This window comes from Brachyhypopomus gauderio, unplaced genomic scaffold, assembly GCF_052324685.1.
Source record: "Brachyhypopomus gauderio isolate BG-103 unplaced genomic scaffold, BGAUD_0.2 sc72, whole genome shotgun sequence".
Lineage (NCBI taxonomy): Eukaryota > Metazoa > Chordata > Actinopteri > Gymnotiformes > Hypopomidae > Brachyhypopomus > Brachyhypopomus gauderio.
The window spans coordinates 702,680-723,431 of record NW_027506893.1 but is presented as its reverse complement, the minus strand read 5'-3'; the positions used below and the strand labels follow the sequence as shown (position 1 = coordinate 723,431).

Here is a 20,752-nt window from a genome sequence, read left to right as displayed (position 1 = left end):
GAAACAAAGAAACATTTTTCCCAAGCAATCCTAATCTGAATATTTTAATTGGCACATGCTGCTACAGTCCATACTACACAATAAACTGAGAATGATATAGGATAGCTAGTGCTGTTAGTTCACATTATTGTTTATATTTTAGAATCCCATTTAATATAAATCTTTTCAACTTCGAGAACATTGTAAAAATCCATAGTAACCATCTTTTTGTGATTTTTATATTTTTTTAGAGTCAATTCAGTTGTCAAAATAAAGAGATTGAAATTATGTATTATGGCTGAGCTTTTATTATTGCTTTTATTGTTTTGGTTAATGTTTTTACATTGTTTTAAATGTTGTTTGTTAATTTATGTAAGTACGCCATTCTTTTATCTGCTGAAATAAAAGGTAACTGTAAAATGTTCATGTAAGCTGGAATTTAAAGAACAAAATAACCACAAAAATATTTATGTTTACAGAAATGTATTGTAATATTTTAACAGAAACTTAAGATGTTAATACATCCCAAGCACCGTAAATTAATAGGAAAGTAAATTTATTGGGCCATTGGACGTTAAACACATAACTTTTGAAACTACTTTTATATAGGGTTAAAAATATTTAATTTTACATTATTTTTGTGTATTTAAAAAGCAGAATCCAATTATTTTAATGTTGAAATCTCATTGATAAACAGTACATTGTAAGAGTTTGTGGGTTGATCAACCAACATTTAACAGTTATCCACTGTAAGTATATAGGATATGAACATATATTCACAGATTACCTCTGTACTTTGACAAGTTCATTTGTAGATTGTTTAAATAATACCATGAAGTAACCTAATTATGCTGTTATTTTAACATTCTAGCTGTGTTTTCTTACAACGAAAATTTGTAATTTTACTCAAATTTGGCTGTGAAATTACAAAGAATAAATACAGGGAAAATCTGTAATTTTACAGTAATTTATTGTTGTATTATGTGTGGTATTTTACTGTAATTTTACGGTAACTGTTTGGCAACTTTTGCTGCCGGACATGTTACTGTTTTTTTACGACTTTTTTTTACAGTGTACATGAGAGTTGCTATACAAAAATAGGTTGGTCCAATATTTTAAAAATATGAAATATTCAGGATGTTAGTGATAAAAATCATCAATTGAACTTACCTTTCAAGATATAAACAGCAAATGCAATTAATCCCAATCCAAAAACTGAAATGCAGATGACTGCAATCTTCCATGAATGAACCCCCTCATCTGAAATGAGATTGAACATGCTAAGAGTGAGAGTCATACTGACATTTATATATATTTAATTTGTAGGTACCATGCTAAACCAGCAGGTGGCAGTACCACTGGCAACACATGGAACAAGCTTGCTTTGACGGAAGTAAAGGCTAAAACATACTTGCTGTTAACTACGCGTACGCGTACGCATCATGGCTGCTTCGCGTATCCTGCGTCGGTTTGGCGCGTAGGTCTTGCACGTCCTCCAAAAGTTAACGCGACGCGTACGCGAGGTGCAATACACACAAAACCGCTAGGGGCAGTGTAGCCGCTAACCAGCATCAAAATGGACACAACGATATCCAACGACACAAATTCGCCATTCTCACCACGTCTTTGATTTAACGGCCTTACATACCACCTACGAAGGGATCGCTGTCGTCGTTTTTTCTGCCGTGACCGTAAAATTACCCAAAGGCTAATCTCCTCGAGTGTTGCCATGTTTGCATCGTTAAAATACCGAAGCCCTTTCTACGTTCTGCCCTCTAGTGGATGCCTCCAGTTTCACGCGTTGCACATAGGCTAGTATGTTCTCAGTAACGTTCACAACGCAGCCGGTTGTGTACGCGAACGCATGGGGAAACAGCAAGTATGTTCCAGCCTTAAGGGTGTGTCTACAGTTCAGGTGTTTAAATACCCTGGACAGCCATTCATCTCTCTCTCTCTAGTTTGACTGACACCGAGGTTAGACCTATTAAAGAGAGGCTCCGTAATATCTCCCTCTCTCTCTGGTTTGACTGACACCGAGGTTAGACCTATTAAAGAGAGGCTCCGTAATAATATCTCCTTCTCTCTCTGGTTTGACCGACACATAGGTTAGACCTATTAAAGAGAGGCTCCGTAATATCTCCTTCTCTCTCTGGTTTGACTGACACCGAGGTTAGACCTATTAAAGAGAGGCTCTGTCATTTCTCTCTCTCCGGTTTTTCTTTGAGAACACGCGAACTTTGCAACGACTAACAGCAAACAGCTGAAAGTCGTATTACTTAATTAACGAGCCCGAGTTACGGTGTAATCTAACCAGCAACCGATCAACGTTACCGCGACAACAGATTCACCGAACAACTTCAATCAAGCTTGCTAACGCGGCCACACGGACTGAAACAAAGGCGATCAATTCCCTGTAGTTAAACCGTGAACGAGACTCTCATTCCTGGACTTCATATCCAGAAGGACGTTTCCCAGCACACCTGGACGACATCGCTTTATCAACGAGGAGCCTGCGGTGGAAATTCCCTCCTAATTCCAGGAGAATTCAGGGAGGACGAGGAAACCACCCAAAACCCTCAACACGTGAGACTCTTACCGCTGGGCATAGTTTATAGAAGGGCAAAGTTACTTGAACTGCAGAGTTAACCAAGTTTTCTGTTAATACATTCTGAATGTGTTTAACTTTATTTTCATAATCTTCATCAAGATTTGTACATACAAAGTTCTCTTTGCTGTGCATACCACCATCTTTTATTTATCTGATTAATGGACAACTTGTAGTCTTCCCCATTCTCAGACACACCACATTAATTTTTAGTTATTAAGCCAGCGCCATTACTCTTTGTTCTGACCACGTTGGAATAAACCAGCTGAGCTCATTAACACAGTCGCGCTGCTTTACTGTTTAAAGTCGGCGCCATTTTAGTTGCTTTGTTCTCTATAGGAGAACTGAGATTACACCTCCCGCCTCCTCACGTGCGCACAAGCGCGTGCACACATTACTCTCCTCCCCTTTTTACACACACACACACACACACACACACTAGATACCCAGTCTTCACTGTAAATGTACTGATCCTTGTTGATGCCGTTTGTTTTAGAATAGTTAGTTTTAAATAAATGTATCATTTATTTTCACCAAATTGTCTGTGTTGATGTCATTCAAAAGTGGTTGTTGCCAAAACCTCCAAAGAATTCATAGTTAAATCCTTCAGATACCAAACCATTAATTACCCTTAGTTAATAACTAAATGTTATGGTTCTGGTATAATTAGAATATGAGACTGATTCTAAATTAATGAGACTGATTAATAATTAAGGTAAAACAAATTATATCTACTTTAAAGGATTAGTAGGTGAAACCCCTACAAATTTATAATTTAATAATAATTAAATTATTTATATATAATTTTATTTAATATTTAATTCTACAAGAGTGAGAGTCATACTGTGTCTTTACAGAACATGCCAAGAGTGAGAGTAATACTGTAACTTTATTTGACATTTATATGTATTATATTTAATTGTGTATAATTAAATATGGCAAAAGGACTTTCACAAATGGCAATTGCCTGTACTACAGAAGTACATACCCTGACCCCTCCCTTTGTGTGTGTATGTGTAGTCTGCATATGGTTATGTCCATATATGTATTTCACTTTGGGCTTGTTATGTAGTTATTTAATGCATGTTTAGATTCAGTGTTGTGCTTGTCTTTGTGAGTCCACTTTGTATTTAGTCTCGCTACATTATATGTGATACGTATTTCATGTGTCAAGCACCAACAGTGCTGCTCTCTTTAAATAAAGCTTACTAAAGGCTTCATCACCCTGCCTACCCCTCTCCATGACAGAAAGACACCCAGGATGACAAAAGGAAAACATGGTTAGAAGGTGCCATGGGGTAAGAAAAAGGGGCAACACCAACGCCCACTCTCCCCCATGTAACTACAGACATCATCTTAGAGAGAGAAGGTGATGTAATATGCGATTACTTCCTGAAGCTCTCCAGGCAAAAGAGGAGGGGATTGCTGGTTTCTATAGGAGCCTTGCGGAAGAAACAGCACGTAATCGAAACAGCTAGCCAATGAGGTACTCCTACACTGGTCCCGGCGACCTTCCTAAGGGCACTAGACAAATGTTGGAGCTCCACACTGGAATTGTAGAGCAGACTTCTCTGGAGTTTAAGTTCAGGAGCGAGGACTCAGAGGAGGAGGATATTCTGCCCACGTTTGTTCAGAGTACACATTGGACTATCTGGGTGAAGGGAACAGTCTGCCGCCATCAGAATACTCTGATGAATACTCTAGAATACTCTACAGAATACAGAATGCTGACATCTGAGTACTCTGTGGCGATGGTAAAACCTGGGGGGTGGAAACTCTTTTGGAATACTCAATATAGGAACCAGAGGAATCTTCTGACAGTCCACAGTGTTACAGTGCAGACGTGTTTCCCCTGTCTGTGTTTTTGTCTGTCCCTGTGTTTCTCCCTAATCCGCTTTTCCCTTTTGTGCCTCTCGTGCTGAATGTGCCAGTGTGTGTCTTTGTAACGTTTTCTGACATTGTATATGTATTTCATGTGTTAAGTGCCAATAGCACTAAAGACTTTATATGAGCCTCGTCCTGCCCACCCCTCACCGTGATAATCTGAATCTGATATAAAATATTGTCGCGTTTCACTTTTCACTGGCACCTGGCTTGAAACAAGCCGGCTCACCGAATCGCTATTTCGGGCTGCTCGTCCGCCGGCAGCGCTACAGTTCTCTCTGGTCGTGCAGCATAGGTATGTGTGGGAATAACAGCACGCGACAAGGTAGGCTTCAATTTAACTGCTTTAGTTAACAATGTTGACATTCAACGCTCAAGACTGCCTAGCTCCAGCACCTGAACTACTACTGGGTTCGATGCTAGGGCCGTACGGCGAGTCTCTCTTACAACTAACTACATCTGTTTGAGGATGGGGAATCTATATGAACAAGAGCTGCGCTCTGATTGGCTAGTCTAACATCCTTCTCATTTCACCATTACACTACCCCCTCTTTAAACATGCTGAGTCCCTTCAGCAGAACAACATCTGACAGAACTGTTTATAACAGAAAAAATAGCAGTTTCAATAGTGTAACCTAGGACAGCACACTTAGAACAGACTGCTCCTAAGCTATAATGAAAGTTCCTTTGGGCTCTGAACTATTACCCTACAATGTCCACAGGTTCAAAGTAGACAGACTATCCTAACAACAGTCTTTAACCCAGGCTGTGTAAGTAGCGCTGGGGTTTGCGTACAACACGGCCTCGACTGGTAGTCTGGGTGGCGCCAATGTTCTCTTCAGCGTCTGGGGTGGTGCTTGATGAGAACTGGGGATCAGGTGGAGCGGTCTAAGTTTCTATGGCCAAGAAATGAGTTTCCTTAGGCAGGGGGCCCAATTTACTGTCGTGGCCAGGCTCATGGCAGAGGGACTTGCTAGGGATGGAGACTTGTGCTGCTGGTCCAGGCGACATTGGAGGTCCTGCGTGAGGTTCAACACTCCTGTCACTTCCCTCCATTAGTTGATGTCGAAGTTGCTTTGTCCATCCTGGCATGACCTCAGACGTGTATGGCTGTAGTCGGTCATGATGGAGGACTTTGATGCTCTTATGATCTCTGACTTGATAGAGAACTGGGCCCAGGCACTTGGTGACAAGTAGGGGGCCCTTCCAAGGAGCTTGTAGTTTTGGACTTAGGCCTTTCTTCTTTGTACTGTCCTTTGCATAGACCAGGTCCCCCACATGGTAGAGCTGCTCTTTCACACGAAGGTCATGTTGTCTTTTCTGCTTTATCTGGGCAGCCTGTAGGTGTTCCCTTGCCAATTCATGTGTTTGTTCCAGCTTTTCTTCCAGGTCTCCCATGAACACCGGGGGTGGGGCTTCATTTCTGTTGAGGTGGGTAGCGTGCAAGAGGTCCTGGGGCTGATATACTTCTCTGCCCAGCATCATTCGGTTCGGAGTAAATCCTGTGCAAGAATGTGGCGAACTCCTGTAAGCTGACGTTAGCAACGGCAGGTACTCATCCCAGTCACGCTGGTTTTTATCCACATAACATCTTATCATTTGGAGCAGGGTTCTATTGAACCTTTCAACCTGCCCATTTGATGATGGGTGATAGGGGGTGGTCCGGGTCTTTGTCACCTTAAGCAGACGGCACAATTGAGCGAAGAGGTCGCTCTCAAAGTTCCTGCCCTGGTCTGTGTGAATTTCAAGGGGTGAGCCAAATCTGGCTACAAACTCGAACACAAGTTTTTGGGCAGTAGTTTCTGCCGTCTGATCCAGCATGGCATATGCCTCCACCCAACGTGTGAACTGATCAATTATCACTAGTATATACTTGTTCCCTGAAGTGGAAATAGGAAAGGGCCCCACAACATCCAGGTGCAACCTGTCCATGGGTGCACCAGCCTGATATCTCTGCAGGGGGGCTCTCCCAATTGGGCCCACAGCTTTACTTGCCTGACACTGAGGGCATTTCTGGATGAGGAGCCGAATATCTTCACCCATCCCGTGCCAGAAAAAGTGCTGCCTGGTCTTTTGTAGTGTCTTTCCGATGCAGAGATGGCCAGACAGATGTGAACTATGACAAAGATCCATCAATCCCTTAATGACGGACTTAGGAACTAGTAGACGAAACTGTGGGAGCGCCCCAGTGCCAGTCTCCCATCTGTAATATAGCACGCCCTCGTGTCGCTCTATCTGGGGCCAACATAGCCAATACTTCCTGGTGGCTGGGCTCTCTAGTGCAACTTGCTCTCGGTCGGGGAGCTCTCCCCTGTCCATCCATTGGTGAAGTAGGCCTAAGCAAGGGTCTTGCCTCTGCTTGTCCTCCAGCTCTTGCTTACTGCACTGAGGCATCCAGTTTACCTGAGGTTCCTGGGGCCTTTCATTATTGGGGTTCCTAGTGCTTGAGAATGAGTCTGCTGCCTTCTCTTGGGACGTTGAGTTTTCGGCTATGTAAGTGTCTTTGCACTTCATCACATGCCTGACAGCTAACGGGACCACATCATCTACATCAGTTTCAAACCTAGCCCATTGAAGTTGCATCCTCTGGCAGTGCGTACATCCCCCACAAGGCAGTGTAGCTATGTCTCTCCCCGCTTGGTAGCAGTCACATTGTGTATCAGTTTTTTTTTCTTGACAATGCGTCCGCATTCCCGTGTCGCACGCCCGGACGATGCTCAATCTGGAAGTCATATTGGCCTAATTCCTCCAACCACCGTGCCAGCTGTCCTTCTGGGTGTTTGAACCAAAATAGCCAGGACAGACTGCTATGGTCTGTTCGGATGACAAATCTGCGGCCCAGTAAATAGTGCCTGAACTGTCTCGTGAACTTCACCACTGCCAGCAATTCGCCTCTTGTTACACAGTAGCGTCTTTGGGTGCTCTGAAGGTGCGAGCTGGCATAGGCTATAACCCTTTCCTCCCCGTCTTGAAGCTGTGAGAGCACCGCCCCAATGCTACAATTAGAAGCATCAGTGTTGAGGATGAAGGTACTTTGGGAGGTGGGATAAACAAGTACGGGGGCTGTTGTCAGACGGTTCATTAACTCATGGAAAGCTGCCTCCTGCCCCCCCCCCCCCCCCCCCCCCCCCAATGAAACTCATTACCCTTCTTTTGAAGTTCATGCAGGGGACTACAAATCTGGGAAAACGACCTCACGAAACGGCGGTAATAATTACACAACCCCAGGAAGGCTTGGAGTTCAGAAAGGGTTTTTGGCCAGTCCCAGTCTATAATGTCTTGGATCAGTTTGGGGTTTGGGCGGATCCCCTCACCACTAATGATGTGGCCTAGGAACAAAACCTCCTCCTTCAGCAGATGACATTTAGTCGGCTTAAGCTTAAGTTCGTACTGGCTGAAGCGTTCAAAGACTACCTCAAGGTTTTTTAGACTGTCATCAATATCTTTCCCAAAAACGATTACATCATCGAGGTAGATAAGGAGGTTCTGCCACTGTAGTCCCCGAAGTACAACCTCCATGGCCCTTTGAAAAGTGCTTGGTGCGTTGCACAACCCGAAAGGCATCCATGTGTATTCATATAGGCCATACTTGGTGATGAAGGCAGTCTTACAGCGGTCCTGTTTGCGTACTTCAACCTGCCAATATCCACTTTGTAGGTCCAGAGTGGAAAATACAGTAGCACCTTCTAGAGTGTCAAGGCATTCTTCGATGTTAGGGAGTGGGTAAGCGTCTTTCAGAGTGAGGTCATTAAGCTTTCGATAATCGATGCACCACCTGACCCCACCGTCCTTTTTCCGGACAAGAACCACTGGTGAGGCCCACTCAGAGGTGGACGGGACCACAACACCTGAGCTCAACATTTCCTGGAGGTGTTCGCCTTCTTCAGCCTGAAACCCCAATGGTGTGCGACGGGCTGCTTGCCTGACAGGCTGTGCATTGCCAGTGTCAATGCGATGCGTTACAGTGCTAAAATGGCCCAGGTCTCCGTCACTGGCAGCAAACACACACTGGTATTTTAAGAGAAGTAGTAAGAGCTTACCCTCCTGCTCTTTGCTAAGATCCCCACTAGCAGATGCGAATAGCTCTTGTAGGTGTGTGGGTAGACTTAGGGCGTTGATGTCCTTGCTGTACCGGCGTAATCGTTGCAGGGGGGCTTCCACATTGGGGTGGCTGTTTTTGTCATGCCCCTGGGTGCTCTGTGGGTTATCTTGACCTCGATCTTGAGGCTTGCATGGGTCTTTAGAGTACACATCTGGTAAGGGAAGCGTTTCGATGAGAATTCCCAGACAAACGCCTTTGGCAAGGTGTGTACTGATAGCAGATATGTTGCATAGCCGAATCGGCACTTTTGGTTCCATGTTCACAGGGACACTTCCTGAGGAAACGCCATCTGCAAGGCCAACTGGCTCAAGAACTGCTGTTATTTCGGGGTGTGGGTTTTCCACAAGGCCCCAAGTGTCGCACTCACTCTGTGGAGGAAGGGTCAGTGGTCTGGTTAACAACACCCGGGATATTGCATAGCCTCCTACAGGTCCACCTTTAACATAGCTGGGCACAAGCTCGCCATCAATGAAAACTTTGGGCCCCTTTTGAATAGTTACATTGGCCCTTATCATAAAGTCCAATCCCAGCAGAAGGGGATCCCGAATGGGGGCCATGAACACAGTCCAGTCCCACTCTTTACTGCCGATCCTCAGTGTCACCTTATAGCCATCAGACACACCCATCATCTTGCCAGTCTCTGCATTGCACAAACAGGGTCTCTTATTCTCTGGTTGACTCCCTAAGCTAAGCTGTTGGCATACCTTGCTGGACATTACTGTTGCTTCGGCTCCAGTATCGATGACACACATTATGGATAAGCGGTTTACTTGGATGTGAACCTGCAGACTTGGCCCTTCACTAGTGGCTCTCCCTACTGCAACAACAGGTGAGGTAAAAGGTCTGTTTTCTCCTTGTGAGAGGTTAGCATCATGGCCACTCTGAGTGCCGGCCAGGCCAGGCCCCGTTTCTAGTTTCCCTGCCTCTTCGGGCTGGGAGACCGGGAACACTGCCTTTTAAAGTGTCCCAGTTCCCCACACTGGAAACATGTGCCCTTACTGCTTGAGACACTAGCTTGGAGCTTTTCTACCTTTTCCACCAGCAGCTTTAGCTGGTCCACCGTCACAAATGCGGGCAGCTGCAGTGTTTGCACGTTAGCTGAGATAGACATTTCCCTCTCAGCGTGTTCATCTGCCCAAGAAATCCGTCTAACTTTTCCCTTCAGTTCTCCGTCTCTGCCTAGTGTTGCTCTGAAATTGTGTTCATGTGCATCTACCAGCTTCTGCGCCTCTGAGAGTGTGGGTGGATCCTTGTTCATTACCTCATAGGCAACTCGCTGATTACGCAGGCCCCGCAAAAATGCGTCGGCTGCCAGTTGGTCCTGCAGTTGGAGGTCCACTCCTGGGTATGCTACAGTGACCAGACAGCGAACCTCCTCTGCAAACTCAGCTGTATGTTCCTTCTGTTGTCGTAGTTCATTTAAACGACGGCGTGCCGTGTTTGGTAGGTCTGTGTGCCCATATCTCTGTGCAAGCTGCTCTGTTAGTATCCTCTCTGACGTGCTCAGGTAAGGAGCATATGAATCGGATAGCCGATCCCTTTAACCTCTCATGCAGTCTATCAACCCTCTCTATGCTTGTCCAATTTTGTCTTTGAGCCATTCTTTCGAAAGGAATAAAGAAGGAAGCCCAGTCATCTTTCCCTTCAAATGAAGCTAGGGTTCTCGAGCTGGCGCAGCACGTGGGGTAGCGTGGTGGTGCGTGGTCACTAGGATGGCTGTTATTATTGTAAACACCCAAATCCCCATCATGCCCGGTAGGCTGCAAAACAGCGCTGCTCGAGGGTGTGGTTGCTGAAAAGCCCCCATTTCTCCTACTGGTCGAACGTCTGCGTACTACAGGTTCCAAGGGATCATCTAGGTTCCACTATCTTACTGGGGCTGACATGCGAGAGCGCTGCCGGATCACTTCCATCTCTGGGGAAAAGTCAGGAAGAGGTGGTGAAGTGGTGGGGGGTACCCCATGGGGATGCTCAGTGAGAACGGATGACGAGCTTGATACAGTGTGTGACTGATCATGTCCATCAGACTGCTTTTATGGAGGCTTCTTAATATCTTTGACAGCCGTCTCTATTTGAGTTAGTGCTGGGGCCAACACTTGTTGCAACTGTTTAGTTTGATGCTCTAATAAGACTTGTAGCCAGGCTGGGGGTTGTTCTAGGGTGCTAGCAGCACAAGCCTCTTCCCCTGAGTGGTGGAATGCTTCATTTTCCATTTTTCCTTCTTATTATTGATCAATTTATTTATCTATTTATTTATTGCTGCTTCCGTCTTTTATTTTTACATCCAAAATGGTGGCGACAAGAGGGGGTTTTGGTCACGCGATGCCGCGTCTACTCAGCTATGTAGTTAGCCTGTTAGCATTCGATGCTAGGAACTTTGTTTTGTTTTTGTTTTTTCGTCTGCGTAGCGTTTAGCGAATTTAAACTCTGGATACTCTCCACATCATAGCGATATTTCTTCCTTCTTTATCCCGCTTCTGACACCAATTGTCGCGTTTCACTTTTCACTGGCACCTTGCGGTCAGCATTAGCCAGTTGCTGTAGAAACAAGCCGGCTCACCGAATCGCTATTTCGGGCTGCTCGTCCGCCGGCAGCGCTACGGTTCTCCCTGGTCGTGCAGCGTAGGTGTGTGTGAGAATAACAGCACGCGACAAGGTAGGCTTCAATTTAACTGCTTTAGTTAACAATGTTGACATTCAACGCTCAAGACTGCCTAGCTCCAGCACCTGAACTACTACTGGGTTCGATGCTAGGGCTGTACGGCGAGTCTCTCTTACAACTAACTACATCTGTTTGAGGATGGGGAATCTATATGAACAAGAGCTGCGCTCTGATTGGCTAGTCTAACATCCTTCTCATTTCACCATTACAATATAACTGATTCCTTGTAAGTTATGCTTAGTTCCCAGGTTTAAACACTTGGTGGTCCAATTAATTAAATAATTTGTTAGCAATAACAATATGGAAATAATAAGTATAACAAATAAGTGTTTAAACCTGTAAATGGTTCTTACCTTTGACAGCCACATAAAGAGTAGCTTCGTCATCCCAACCAGAGGATAGAATAAAGCAGTTGTAAACTCCATCATCAGAAGGTTGGACTGCTGAGAGTTTCAGTGAGGTGTTGCCTTTCTGTAGCTCTTCTTTAAACAGTCCTGTCCTCCCTCTGTAGGACTCAATCTGCCAATCAGTCCAGTCTCTATAGTTTACATACAGATGCACAAATCTATCCGTTTCTGTCAGATCTGGTCTGGTCCACTCCACTCTCATGTTCACAGCACTGATGTTGGGTTGTAGAGAACAGGGCAGGACCAGGTCTTCACCAGCATTAACAAAAAGAGTAGCATCTGGACCCACTACCTTAACGTCCTCTGCAATGAAAATCAAACATATAATGTCTATAACACATTTCAGTATTGACATCTTCTCCTATATCAGTATCAGCACTCTTCCTACTGCACAATAGAACTGGTGGTTGTTAGTTACACTGGTCTAATGAGATACTCTGTGTTAGTCACACTGGTCTAATGAGGTACTCTGTGTTAGTCACACTGGTCTAATGAGGTACTCTGTGTTAGTTACACTGGTCTAATGAGGTACTCTGTGTTAGTCACACTGGTGTAATGAGGTACTCTGTGTTAGTCACACTAGTCTAATGAGGTACTCTGTGTTAGTCACACTGGTGTAATGAGGTACTCTGTGTTAGTCACACTAGTCTAATGAGGTACTCTGTGTTAGTCACACTGGTCTAATGAGGTACTCTGTGTTAGTCACACTGGTCTAATGAGGTAGTCTGCTGTAATATGTTCTCCACTATATACAATGTCTCCTACTCCTCTGTTTTTGTTATTGGTCAGAATAGACAACCAAGTGCCCTCAGAGTTGTTTACTGTCAGATTGGCTGGTATCAGCTTTAGACACACAGGATACTTTCTCTCTGACCACAAACTAGTGTTGTCAAAAAAATCGATATATCGATACGTATCGATACTGAACATTCTGAAACGGTACAATACTCATTTCCCTTAAGTATCGATTCTTTTTACATAAAATGCGCTTTCGTTTGACCCACCCAAGCTGCCGTAATGCACAGGACAGTTTGTAATGCTAATATGGCAGATTGGATTCGACGCAGATACAGATGGAAAACTGAAGGACATGAACAAGCCCGTTTGCAAGCGGTGCTTTTGGAACATTTCAACGAAGGGCGCTAAAGCCTGGTTGAGTGACCATAGCGCTCGACTCAGGCTTTATACTTTCCGCTTTGCAGTGTTGTCCGAAACTATATGTGGTAGTATAAAAGAAACACCCCTCAAAACAGGGGAATGAACACTTACCTGACGAATTTTAATGCTGCTTTGTGTTTCAGGTTTGAAAAGTGCTGCAATTTAGGCTAAAGTACTTAAAAATGTTGAAATTGTAACTACTTCGTTTCACAACAAATATCTGTCTGACTGAACAGTTTTCATGTATTACATTAACAAATACGAGCCTCTTGTAATTCCAGGATGAAACATGAGAGAACGTGAAGACGTTAAGATTGGGCGTTTTGAAAATAAACAACCATTAAATAATGTGATTAAAAGCGCAATATTTCGAATCATTTCGAGTATATGTATAAATATTTAACTTAATTAAGTTTAACGTGCTGGGAAATATTGGTACAAGCGCTTGAATTGAACCCTGCAAACATGACTTTGTTCACTGCGCTGAAGTGCGGCGCATGCGAAGTTACAAAATTCGAGAAGTGCACGACCTCGCGTGCGCCGTGCTTCAGCGTGATGAACAAAGTCATGTTTGCAGGGTTCATACACCTTGTAGAATTCAAACACTTGTATGTCACTTTCAAGGTCCATTTCAATATTTCCCAGCATGAGCAAAGAGACTTTGTCAGACGTTCAAAAGACGTCCACTGAAAAGCCAGAATGAAAGTTTTAGCGACGTCTATTAACGTCTATTACTGCCGTTCAGTTGCAGTTTTTGCACGTCCTGACATCCAATAAAGGTCCTAGTCAAACGTTCAGATAGAAAACTCGTCATAGACGTTCATGTTAAGTTAAAAGGTTAAGGTCCTAGTCACACTGTCAGATTTTGAACCAGTTTTGAACGTCCACCAGACATGCAAAAATGGGTCTGGACTGACCGACGTGATACAGACTTGATTTTAACGTCTTTCTGACGTCGCATGTTTGTTGGGATAAGTTAAATATTTATACATGTACTCAAAATTATTCGCTTTTTTATCACATTATTTAATGGTTGTTTATTTTCAAAACGCCCAATCGTAACGTCTTCACGTTCTCTCATGTTTCATCCTGGAATTACAAGATGATCGTATTTGTTAACACAAAAGAACTGTTCAGTCAGACAGATATTTGTTGTGAAATGAAGTTACAATTTCAAGCATTTTCAAACACAAAGCAACATTCATTTGTTTGTTTATAAAAAAAAATAAAAAGGCTTTAAAACTGAAATTAGCACCGTATCTGACTTTGGTATCGAAAATGGTATCAAATTTCAATATTTTTTTAAGTATCGTATCGAAGTTGTAATTCTTAGTATCGTGACAAGCCTACCACAAACATATACATCACACACCACATATACACAAACACATACATCACACACCACACATACACAAACAACACACACCACATATACACACAAACACACAACACACACCACACATACACAAACACACAACACACACCACACATACACAAACAACACAACACACACCACACATACACAAACACACACCACACATACACACACACACAACACACACCACACATCACACACCACACATACACAAACACACACCACATATACACACACATACAACACACACCACACATACACACTCACACAACTTGTACAGAACACGTACCTGATGTGGACACCATAAATAAAGAGGACAGCAGGAATGACACACAGACCAGCTTCATCCCTGAAACACAGTTTAAATGCTTAAAACCCAAGTACTGTAATCCTTCAATACTTAAAACCAGAGTACAGTAATCATTCAATACTTAAAACCCAAGTACTGTAATCATTCAATACTTAAAACCCAAGTACTGAAATCCTTCAATACTTAAACCCCAAGTACTGTAATCATTCAATACTTAAAACCTAAGTACTGTAATCCTTCAATACTTAAAACCCAAGTACTGAAATCCTTCAATACTTAAAACCTAAGAACTGTAATCCTTCAGTACTTAAAACCTAAAAACATTTAAATACTTAAAGCATAGAACAATTCAAATACATAAAAGACATAATTTTATTTACTTGTTTTGCACATACTTGTTTTTAAAGGCAGTCTGTATTCATTAATTTCACATTAACTCTCTCTCTCACACACACACACACACACACACACACACACACACACACACACACACTGGATGGCCACTTCTGTGCTGCTTATCCACACACACCAACCACAGCTGAAACAGGAGAATCCATCATATCATGAGTGAGTAGTTTCAGCTCTGCAGGACTGTTTCAGTCACACTGATCATATGTGAGGATGTTGCTTCTTATGGGATCACAGACCTGGAGGAATTTACATCATCTGAATGCTAAAAACTGTCACTATTTACAAAAATGTATTTTATTACATTCTTATATTAGTCTATACTTTAAACCTATTTTTTCTGAGTGTTTAATAATCATAACACTAGAAGACGATGGCGCCAAGGATGGCAGCCACGGTGACGAGCTCCTCCGTGTTGTTTGTTTTTGTTAATTAATGTTGTCTATTGTATGTCAAACTCGGTCAGCTGGAACAGAGAACAGTTACTAACCATCAGGGACAACATTTCTCCTGACTTTATGCCGGAATTTATTCAAGTACCTTCAGAGTGTGTGGAAATCTTAACAACGGCCGCGCTGACGCTGCTTGGACTAGCAAGGAGACGCTGGAGGCGCCGACAAAGGGGTCCAACCTCCCATCTCTCAGTAACAAAACTGAGGAACTACTCATTTACATTTATGGCATTTGGCAGACGCCCTTATCCAGAGCGACTTACATTTTATCTCATTTTTATACAAGTGAGCAATTGAGGGTTAAGGGCCTTGCTCAGGGGCACCTCAGTCATGGCCTCAGGTCTGGGAATTGAACCCACAACCCTCCGGTCACAAGACCAGTTCCCTACCACCAGGCCACGACTGCCACTACTCCTGCTCCACCGGACCAACAAGGACTTCTCCTCTGCTTCTGCCCTCTGCTTCACGGAGACCTGGCTGAACGAGCTGATCCCGGACAGCGGGCTGGACGTACCGGGCATCCAGCTGCTGAGAGCGGACAGAGACGTGGAGCGAAGCGGGAAGAGCAGGGGAGGAGGAATCTGCTTCTACATCAACAAGCGCTGGTGTAAAGACACTACAGCACTGTTAACATCATGCTCTCCTCATCTAGAGTCTCTCTTCATTTACTGTCGGCCGTTTTACTCTCCCAGAGAATTCAGCTCCTTCGTTCTGGCCAGCGTGTACATTTCACCGAGCGCGTGCACCAGCGACGTGCAGAGACAGCTGGCCGAACAGATAATGGAACTAGAGAGAGATCATCCAGACTGGCTGCTGATCATCCTGGGGGACTTTAACAGTGCGAACCTCACTAAGGAGATGCCCAAATACAGGCAACACATCGCGTGTGCTGGACAAATGCTACACCAGCATCAAGAACGCCTATCGCGCTGTCTCTGGCTCTCCAATCACAGCCTCGTTGAACTCATTCCCACTCTGCACTACCATATCCAGGGACCTGAAGTGGGAGAGGAACACTGCCAACATCACCAAGAAAGCTCAGCAGAGAATGTTCTTCTTGAGACAGCTCAGGAAATTTGACCTGCCGCAGACCCTGATGATCCAGTTCTATACAGTGATCATCGAGTCCATCCTCACCTCATCCATAACCACCTGGTTTGGTTCCTCTACCTCAAAAGAAAGAGCCAGACTCCAGCGCATCATCAGATCAGCAGAGAAGATCATTGGATGTAACCTGCCAACACTGCAGGAGATCCACACCAGCAGGGTGAGGAAACACGCTCACAAAATTACAACAGACCTCTCACATCCTGGACATCACCTCTTCCAGACTCTCCCCTCTGGTAGAAGACTAAGGACCATCAGAACCAGCACAACACAACATGCTAACAGCTTCTTTCCCAAAGCTGTAGCTCTCCTCAACCACAGTGGACTCCTCTGAGTCTTTAAACCAAATGGACTTAACTGCACTGAACAGGACATGTCTACTATGCTAATTTGCACAGCTGTACAATGTTAACATCATCCGTAACATCTACAACATTATTTAACATAAACCTACCTCAGGAACATCTAGATACATATATATTCATACTCAAATGTGTACAATACAGATTTTATATTTTACATTTTACATTGTCTATTTATGTCTTTTTTGTCTACGCTCTTTTTCTACTATATTCCAGAGTCTATTTATTGTTTATTGTACCTTTTAGAGTTACGTTTGTCAACGTGTGCACGTGTTACATGTCATACATGTGTTGTTCTCACCAAGACAAATTCCTAGTATGTTTAACATACCTGGCGAAATAAAGAGATTCTGATTCTGATAACAACTCGTATATTTGCGCATGAGCTTTTACACTGAGTTGTCAAAGCACGGACAGTTTAGGCGCGGTAGAGATATGGACAAACTAACAAATGAGCAGACCTGAGCAGACAAAATCACACATGAGCAGACCTAATATGACCAGTCAATCTCCCGAATGAGATATTTAATTTGTTTCAACTGTCCTGTTGCACAATAATCAAGCGTCCTACCTTGGTTATAGTTTTTACGATAGCTGTTAATGCTTTCATAGCCTCTGTCTTTCGGTTTCATTGCTGTTGTGTTTCGCTAAATATTTAGATCTCTTCTGACTTGTTCCTGGACTTTTAGTTTAATGAGAAATATTTTGTTCCCGTTTATTGTCATTTAATGTCAGTAAACGATTTTAAACTAGTTAAGCCTCGTGTTTCTCGGGGTCCGTTCACATACATGTAATATCATAACACGTTTGATGTTTGTTTCAGCCTAACTCGAAACGGTCGACTGAGTATCTAAAACGTTTAACATATAACATAGTTATACAAATCATAATTGGTTATAAACTTACCAAATGACATTCTGCTTCTGGAACCAAGTCCGATGGAAAGTACTTTCATTTTTGTTTTGATCCAGGAAGTATAAATGTACGGAACCCCGGAGAGGACATGGGTAATAAAATATATTTAAACGAGGGTGTGACTACCCGATCCGTACACCCTGCCCGATCCGTACCGAGCATGCGCGAGAAAATGTGCGCATGCGCGTTGCGATTGGCCCAGGCACGTATCGGGCAGATATTTTGCGCATGCGTTAACACTTTACGACACTACTAGATGCGAAGTAGTGAACGGAGTGTGTGATCGTACGAGAAGCGTTGTAATAAAAAAATGAAGGATTTCAGATTTTATGGCGAGTTAAAGGAGTAAATCTCCCACGGTTTATTCAAATCGACTTGTGATAAAAATATGCGACGTGAAATTCGTCGTGTATCTGAAAACTTTATAGTTGAAGGTAAGTTCCTAGGTAACAGTCGGTCCTGTCGTGGAATATAAAGTTCTTATAAATATGTTTATAAATAACAATTGTGGAACGTTTACTTTTTATGTTAAGATAACCGAATGTTTTACATCGGACCAAACAAAAAATATATGCGTTTGGTTATGTTGACTGAAGAGGAAAAGAGGTCTGCTCTGATCGAGTGTCATAATAACCCTGGCACCGGTAACCATCATGGTGTACGACGCACTATAGACAGGATTATTGCCGGTTACTTTTGGCCTACCTTTTGTTTGGTCCGATGTAAAACATTCGGTTATCTAAACATAAAAAGAAAACGTTCCACCATAGTTATTAACTTTATATTCCACGACAGGACCGACTGTTCTTAGGAACATGGTTTGAATTTAACTTACCTTTAACTATAAAGTTTTCAGATACACGACGAATTTCGCGTCGCATATTTTTATCACAAGTCGGTTTGAATAAACCGTGGGAGATCTACTCCTTTAACTCGCCATAAAATCTGAAATCCTTCATTATTTTATTACACTTCTTGCACCCCAAACGAATGTTCTCCCCAATGTAACCAATGTATAAATATATCTCTCATATATATACATATTATAATATATGTGTATGTATATATCCGCAGTTACAATTATAATAAATATAATTTATTATTTTATTACTATTATTTAATTATTATTACTACTATTATTATTTTTAACTGTTTACAAAGGTGTCGTAAAATGTAACGGTAGTGTCGTAAAGTGTTAACGCATGTGCAAAATATCTGCCCGATACGTGCCTGGGCCAATCGCAACGCGCATGCGCACATTTTCTCGCGCATGCTCGGTACGGATCGGGCAGGGTGTACGGATCGGGTAGTCACAGAGGGAACGTTTTACCATTCGACCGCACTTTTTCTGTATGGAAGTTATTCTGTGTCAATATTCAAATGAAAATGTAATACGTATTTGCATTTACATGTTCCACTCATACAAGCAACTTTGAGCTCAAAATTCAAATTCAAATGCAATAATTCCATTTACATTTGCAATGTGATAGACGTCTATTCATATTTCATTTACACATACATTTTGATGCTTTATTTGTGTCTTTATTGAAATGAAAAAAAAATTCCCGATTTGAATTATCAAGTTCATGTGATCATGCAAAGGTTGTATCAAAATTATAATTAAAATGCTATTCGCTTAATATGCTTTGCATTTCGTGATAACACGTTTGAAACGTAATTTTCAACCTCACCACCACGCTAAAAAGATGTCAATATTCAAACGTTAATGGAGAAATAGCGCCACCCCTGTTTGCAATAACATTACGATACCAACAGCGCTAAAACTGTCAAAATGCATCTTGAAAGTGCAATCCGAGCAGATTGCATTTTCATTTCCATGGTCTTCCACTATAGTCAAATTATAGTCAAATTAGATTCCACGGTTTCACTTTATTCAGCCAATCAGGTTCCACAGCGGGCAGCCAATCAGGACGGGACTACAGTGCAGCAGTACAGGCGAGTTTTTTTAGACATGGTCACAGAAGCGCTCATTAGATTAATTCAAAGGGTAGCAGACGAGTCCTTATGGTGAATTTACACTACATTAGTGTGAAAGTTTAATCGATCAAGTGGCAGACATATCAGCCTTATCTGGCGCTGATGTGACTGTTATTGCCAAATTGAGCGCTGTGGCAGAGCAACTGTGTGCCTCAAACTATGGCGGTACAACGGCCGACCTCCGTGAAGCGTCTCGTGTGATCAGAAACAGAAAACCATTTCTCCTCGTTAATGCTGGTTTATTTAAATAAACATTTGTGCTGTCGTATTTTTAAAGTTATAAAGCGGTAATGCCTCGATGAGTGATGTTATCTAGAATCCCCCAGCGTCCCTGTTTAGTGTGGTTAATGCCACAGACGCGGCATAATTACCTGAACCCGCAGGTAATCCTCTACCAAGCTTTGATCTTTAACGTACTTGTAATCATGACGCGAGCAGAAATTTTAGAAGCGAGCAAAAAACTGAAACGCGCACTGAAAACAGGAAAGTGAGCGCACTTAACAGCGCTCGGTTTTCTTGATTTTGCGTGCTCAGTGTGTCTGACTTGCTTGATTGAATCTTATCTTTGCGCTCTCATATTAAAGATCGCAATCTCACTCCATACTACACATTGTGGGTTCATAGATTGCCCTTGTTTGAGTCGAGTGGTCCTTATGTTTTCATGCCTTGGTAAGTCCTTAGTATAAGCTTCCGTTGTCTACGTTTCATGCCTTTCCCTAGTCTCAGACTATACCTTTGGGGTTCATAGATTGTGTTTGTTTAATCGAGTGTTCAGTGTACGTTTTTATTCTTTGGTCTGTCTTTCGTACGAGTTCTTTTCCTCTACGTTATAGTTTGCACCTTATGCCCGGTTCACACTACACGATTTTAGGCTGTTTTTCAGTCGCCGACTGTTTTTTGTAGATCGCCGACAGAAACTGTGGTCGGAGGCAAATCGGCGATCACTCGTCGCTCGCTCAGTGTAGTGTGAACTGCTGAAAGACGCTCGCCGAGTGGTCGCCGACTCATCGCAGACGACCGGCAGATAT

General features: G+C 43.0%; 1 protein-coding gene across 2 annotated transcripts in view; it reads right to left on the bottom strand.

Annotated features, from left to right (window-relative positions):
* LOC143491203 (uncharacterized) overlaps positions 1-17,827 on the bottom strand; it is an 85,274-nt gene extending 67,447 nt beyond the window's left edge. Inside the window, exons 1-5 of one of the 2 annotated variants that reach the window (XM_076990010.1) lie at positions 17,718-17,814; positions 14,878-15,020; positions 14,462-14,521; positions 11,586-11,942; positions 1,150-1,239 (exon numbers count right to left, since the gene is read on the bottom strand). In XM_076990010.1, the coding sequence (XP_076846125.1) occupies positions 1,150-1,239; positions 11,586-11,942; positions 14,462-14,519 (505 nt within the window). In that variant the 5' untranslated portion in view covers positions 14,520-14,521; positions 14,878-15,020; positions 17,718-17,814. Of the gene's footprint in view, positions 1-1,149; positions 1,240-11,585; positions 11,943-14,461; positions 14,522-14,877; positions 15,021-17,717 lie in introns of both variants that reach the window. The other variant, XM_076990009.1, reaches the window with a different exon arrangement.
* Positions 17,828-20,752: the final 2,925 nt, after the last annotated feature.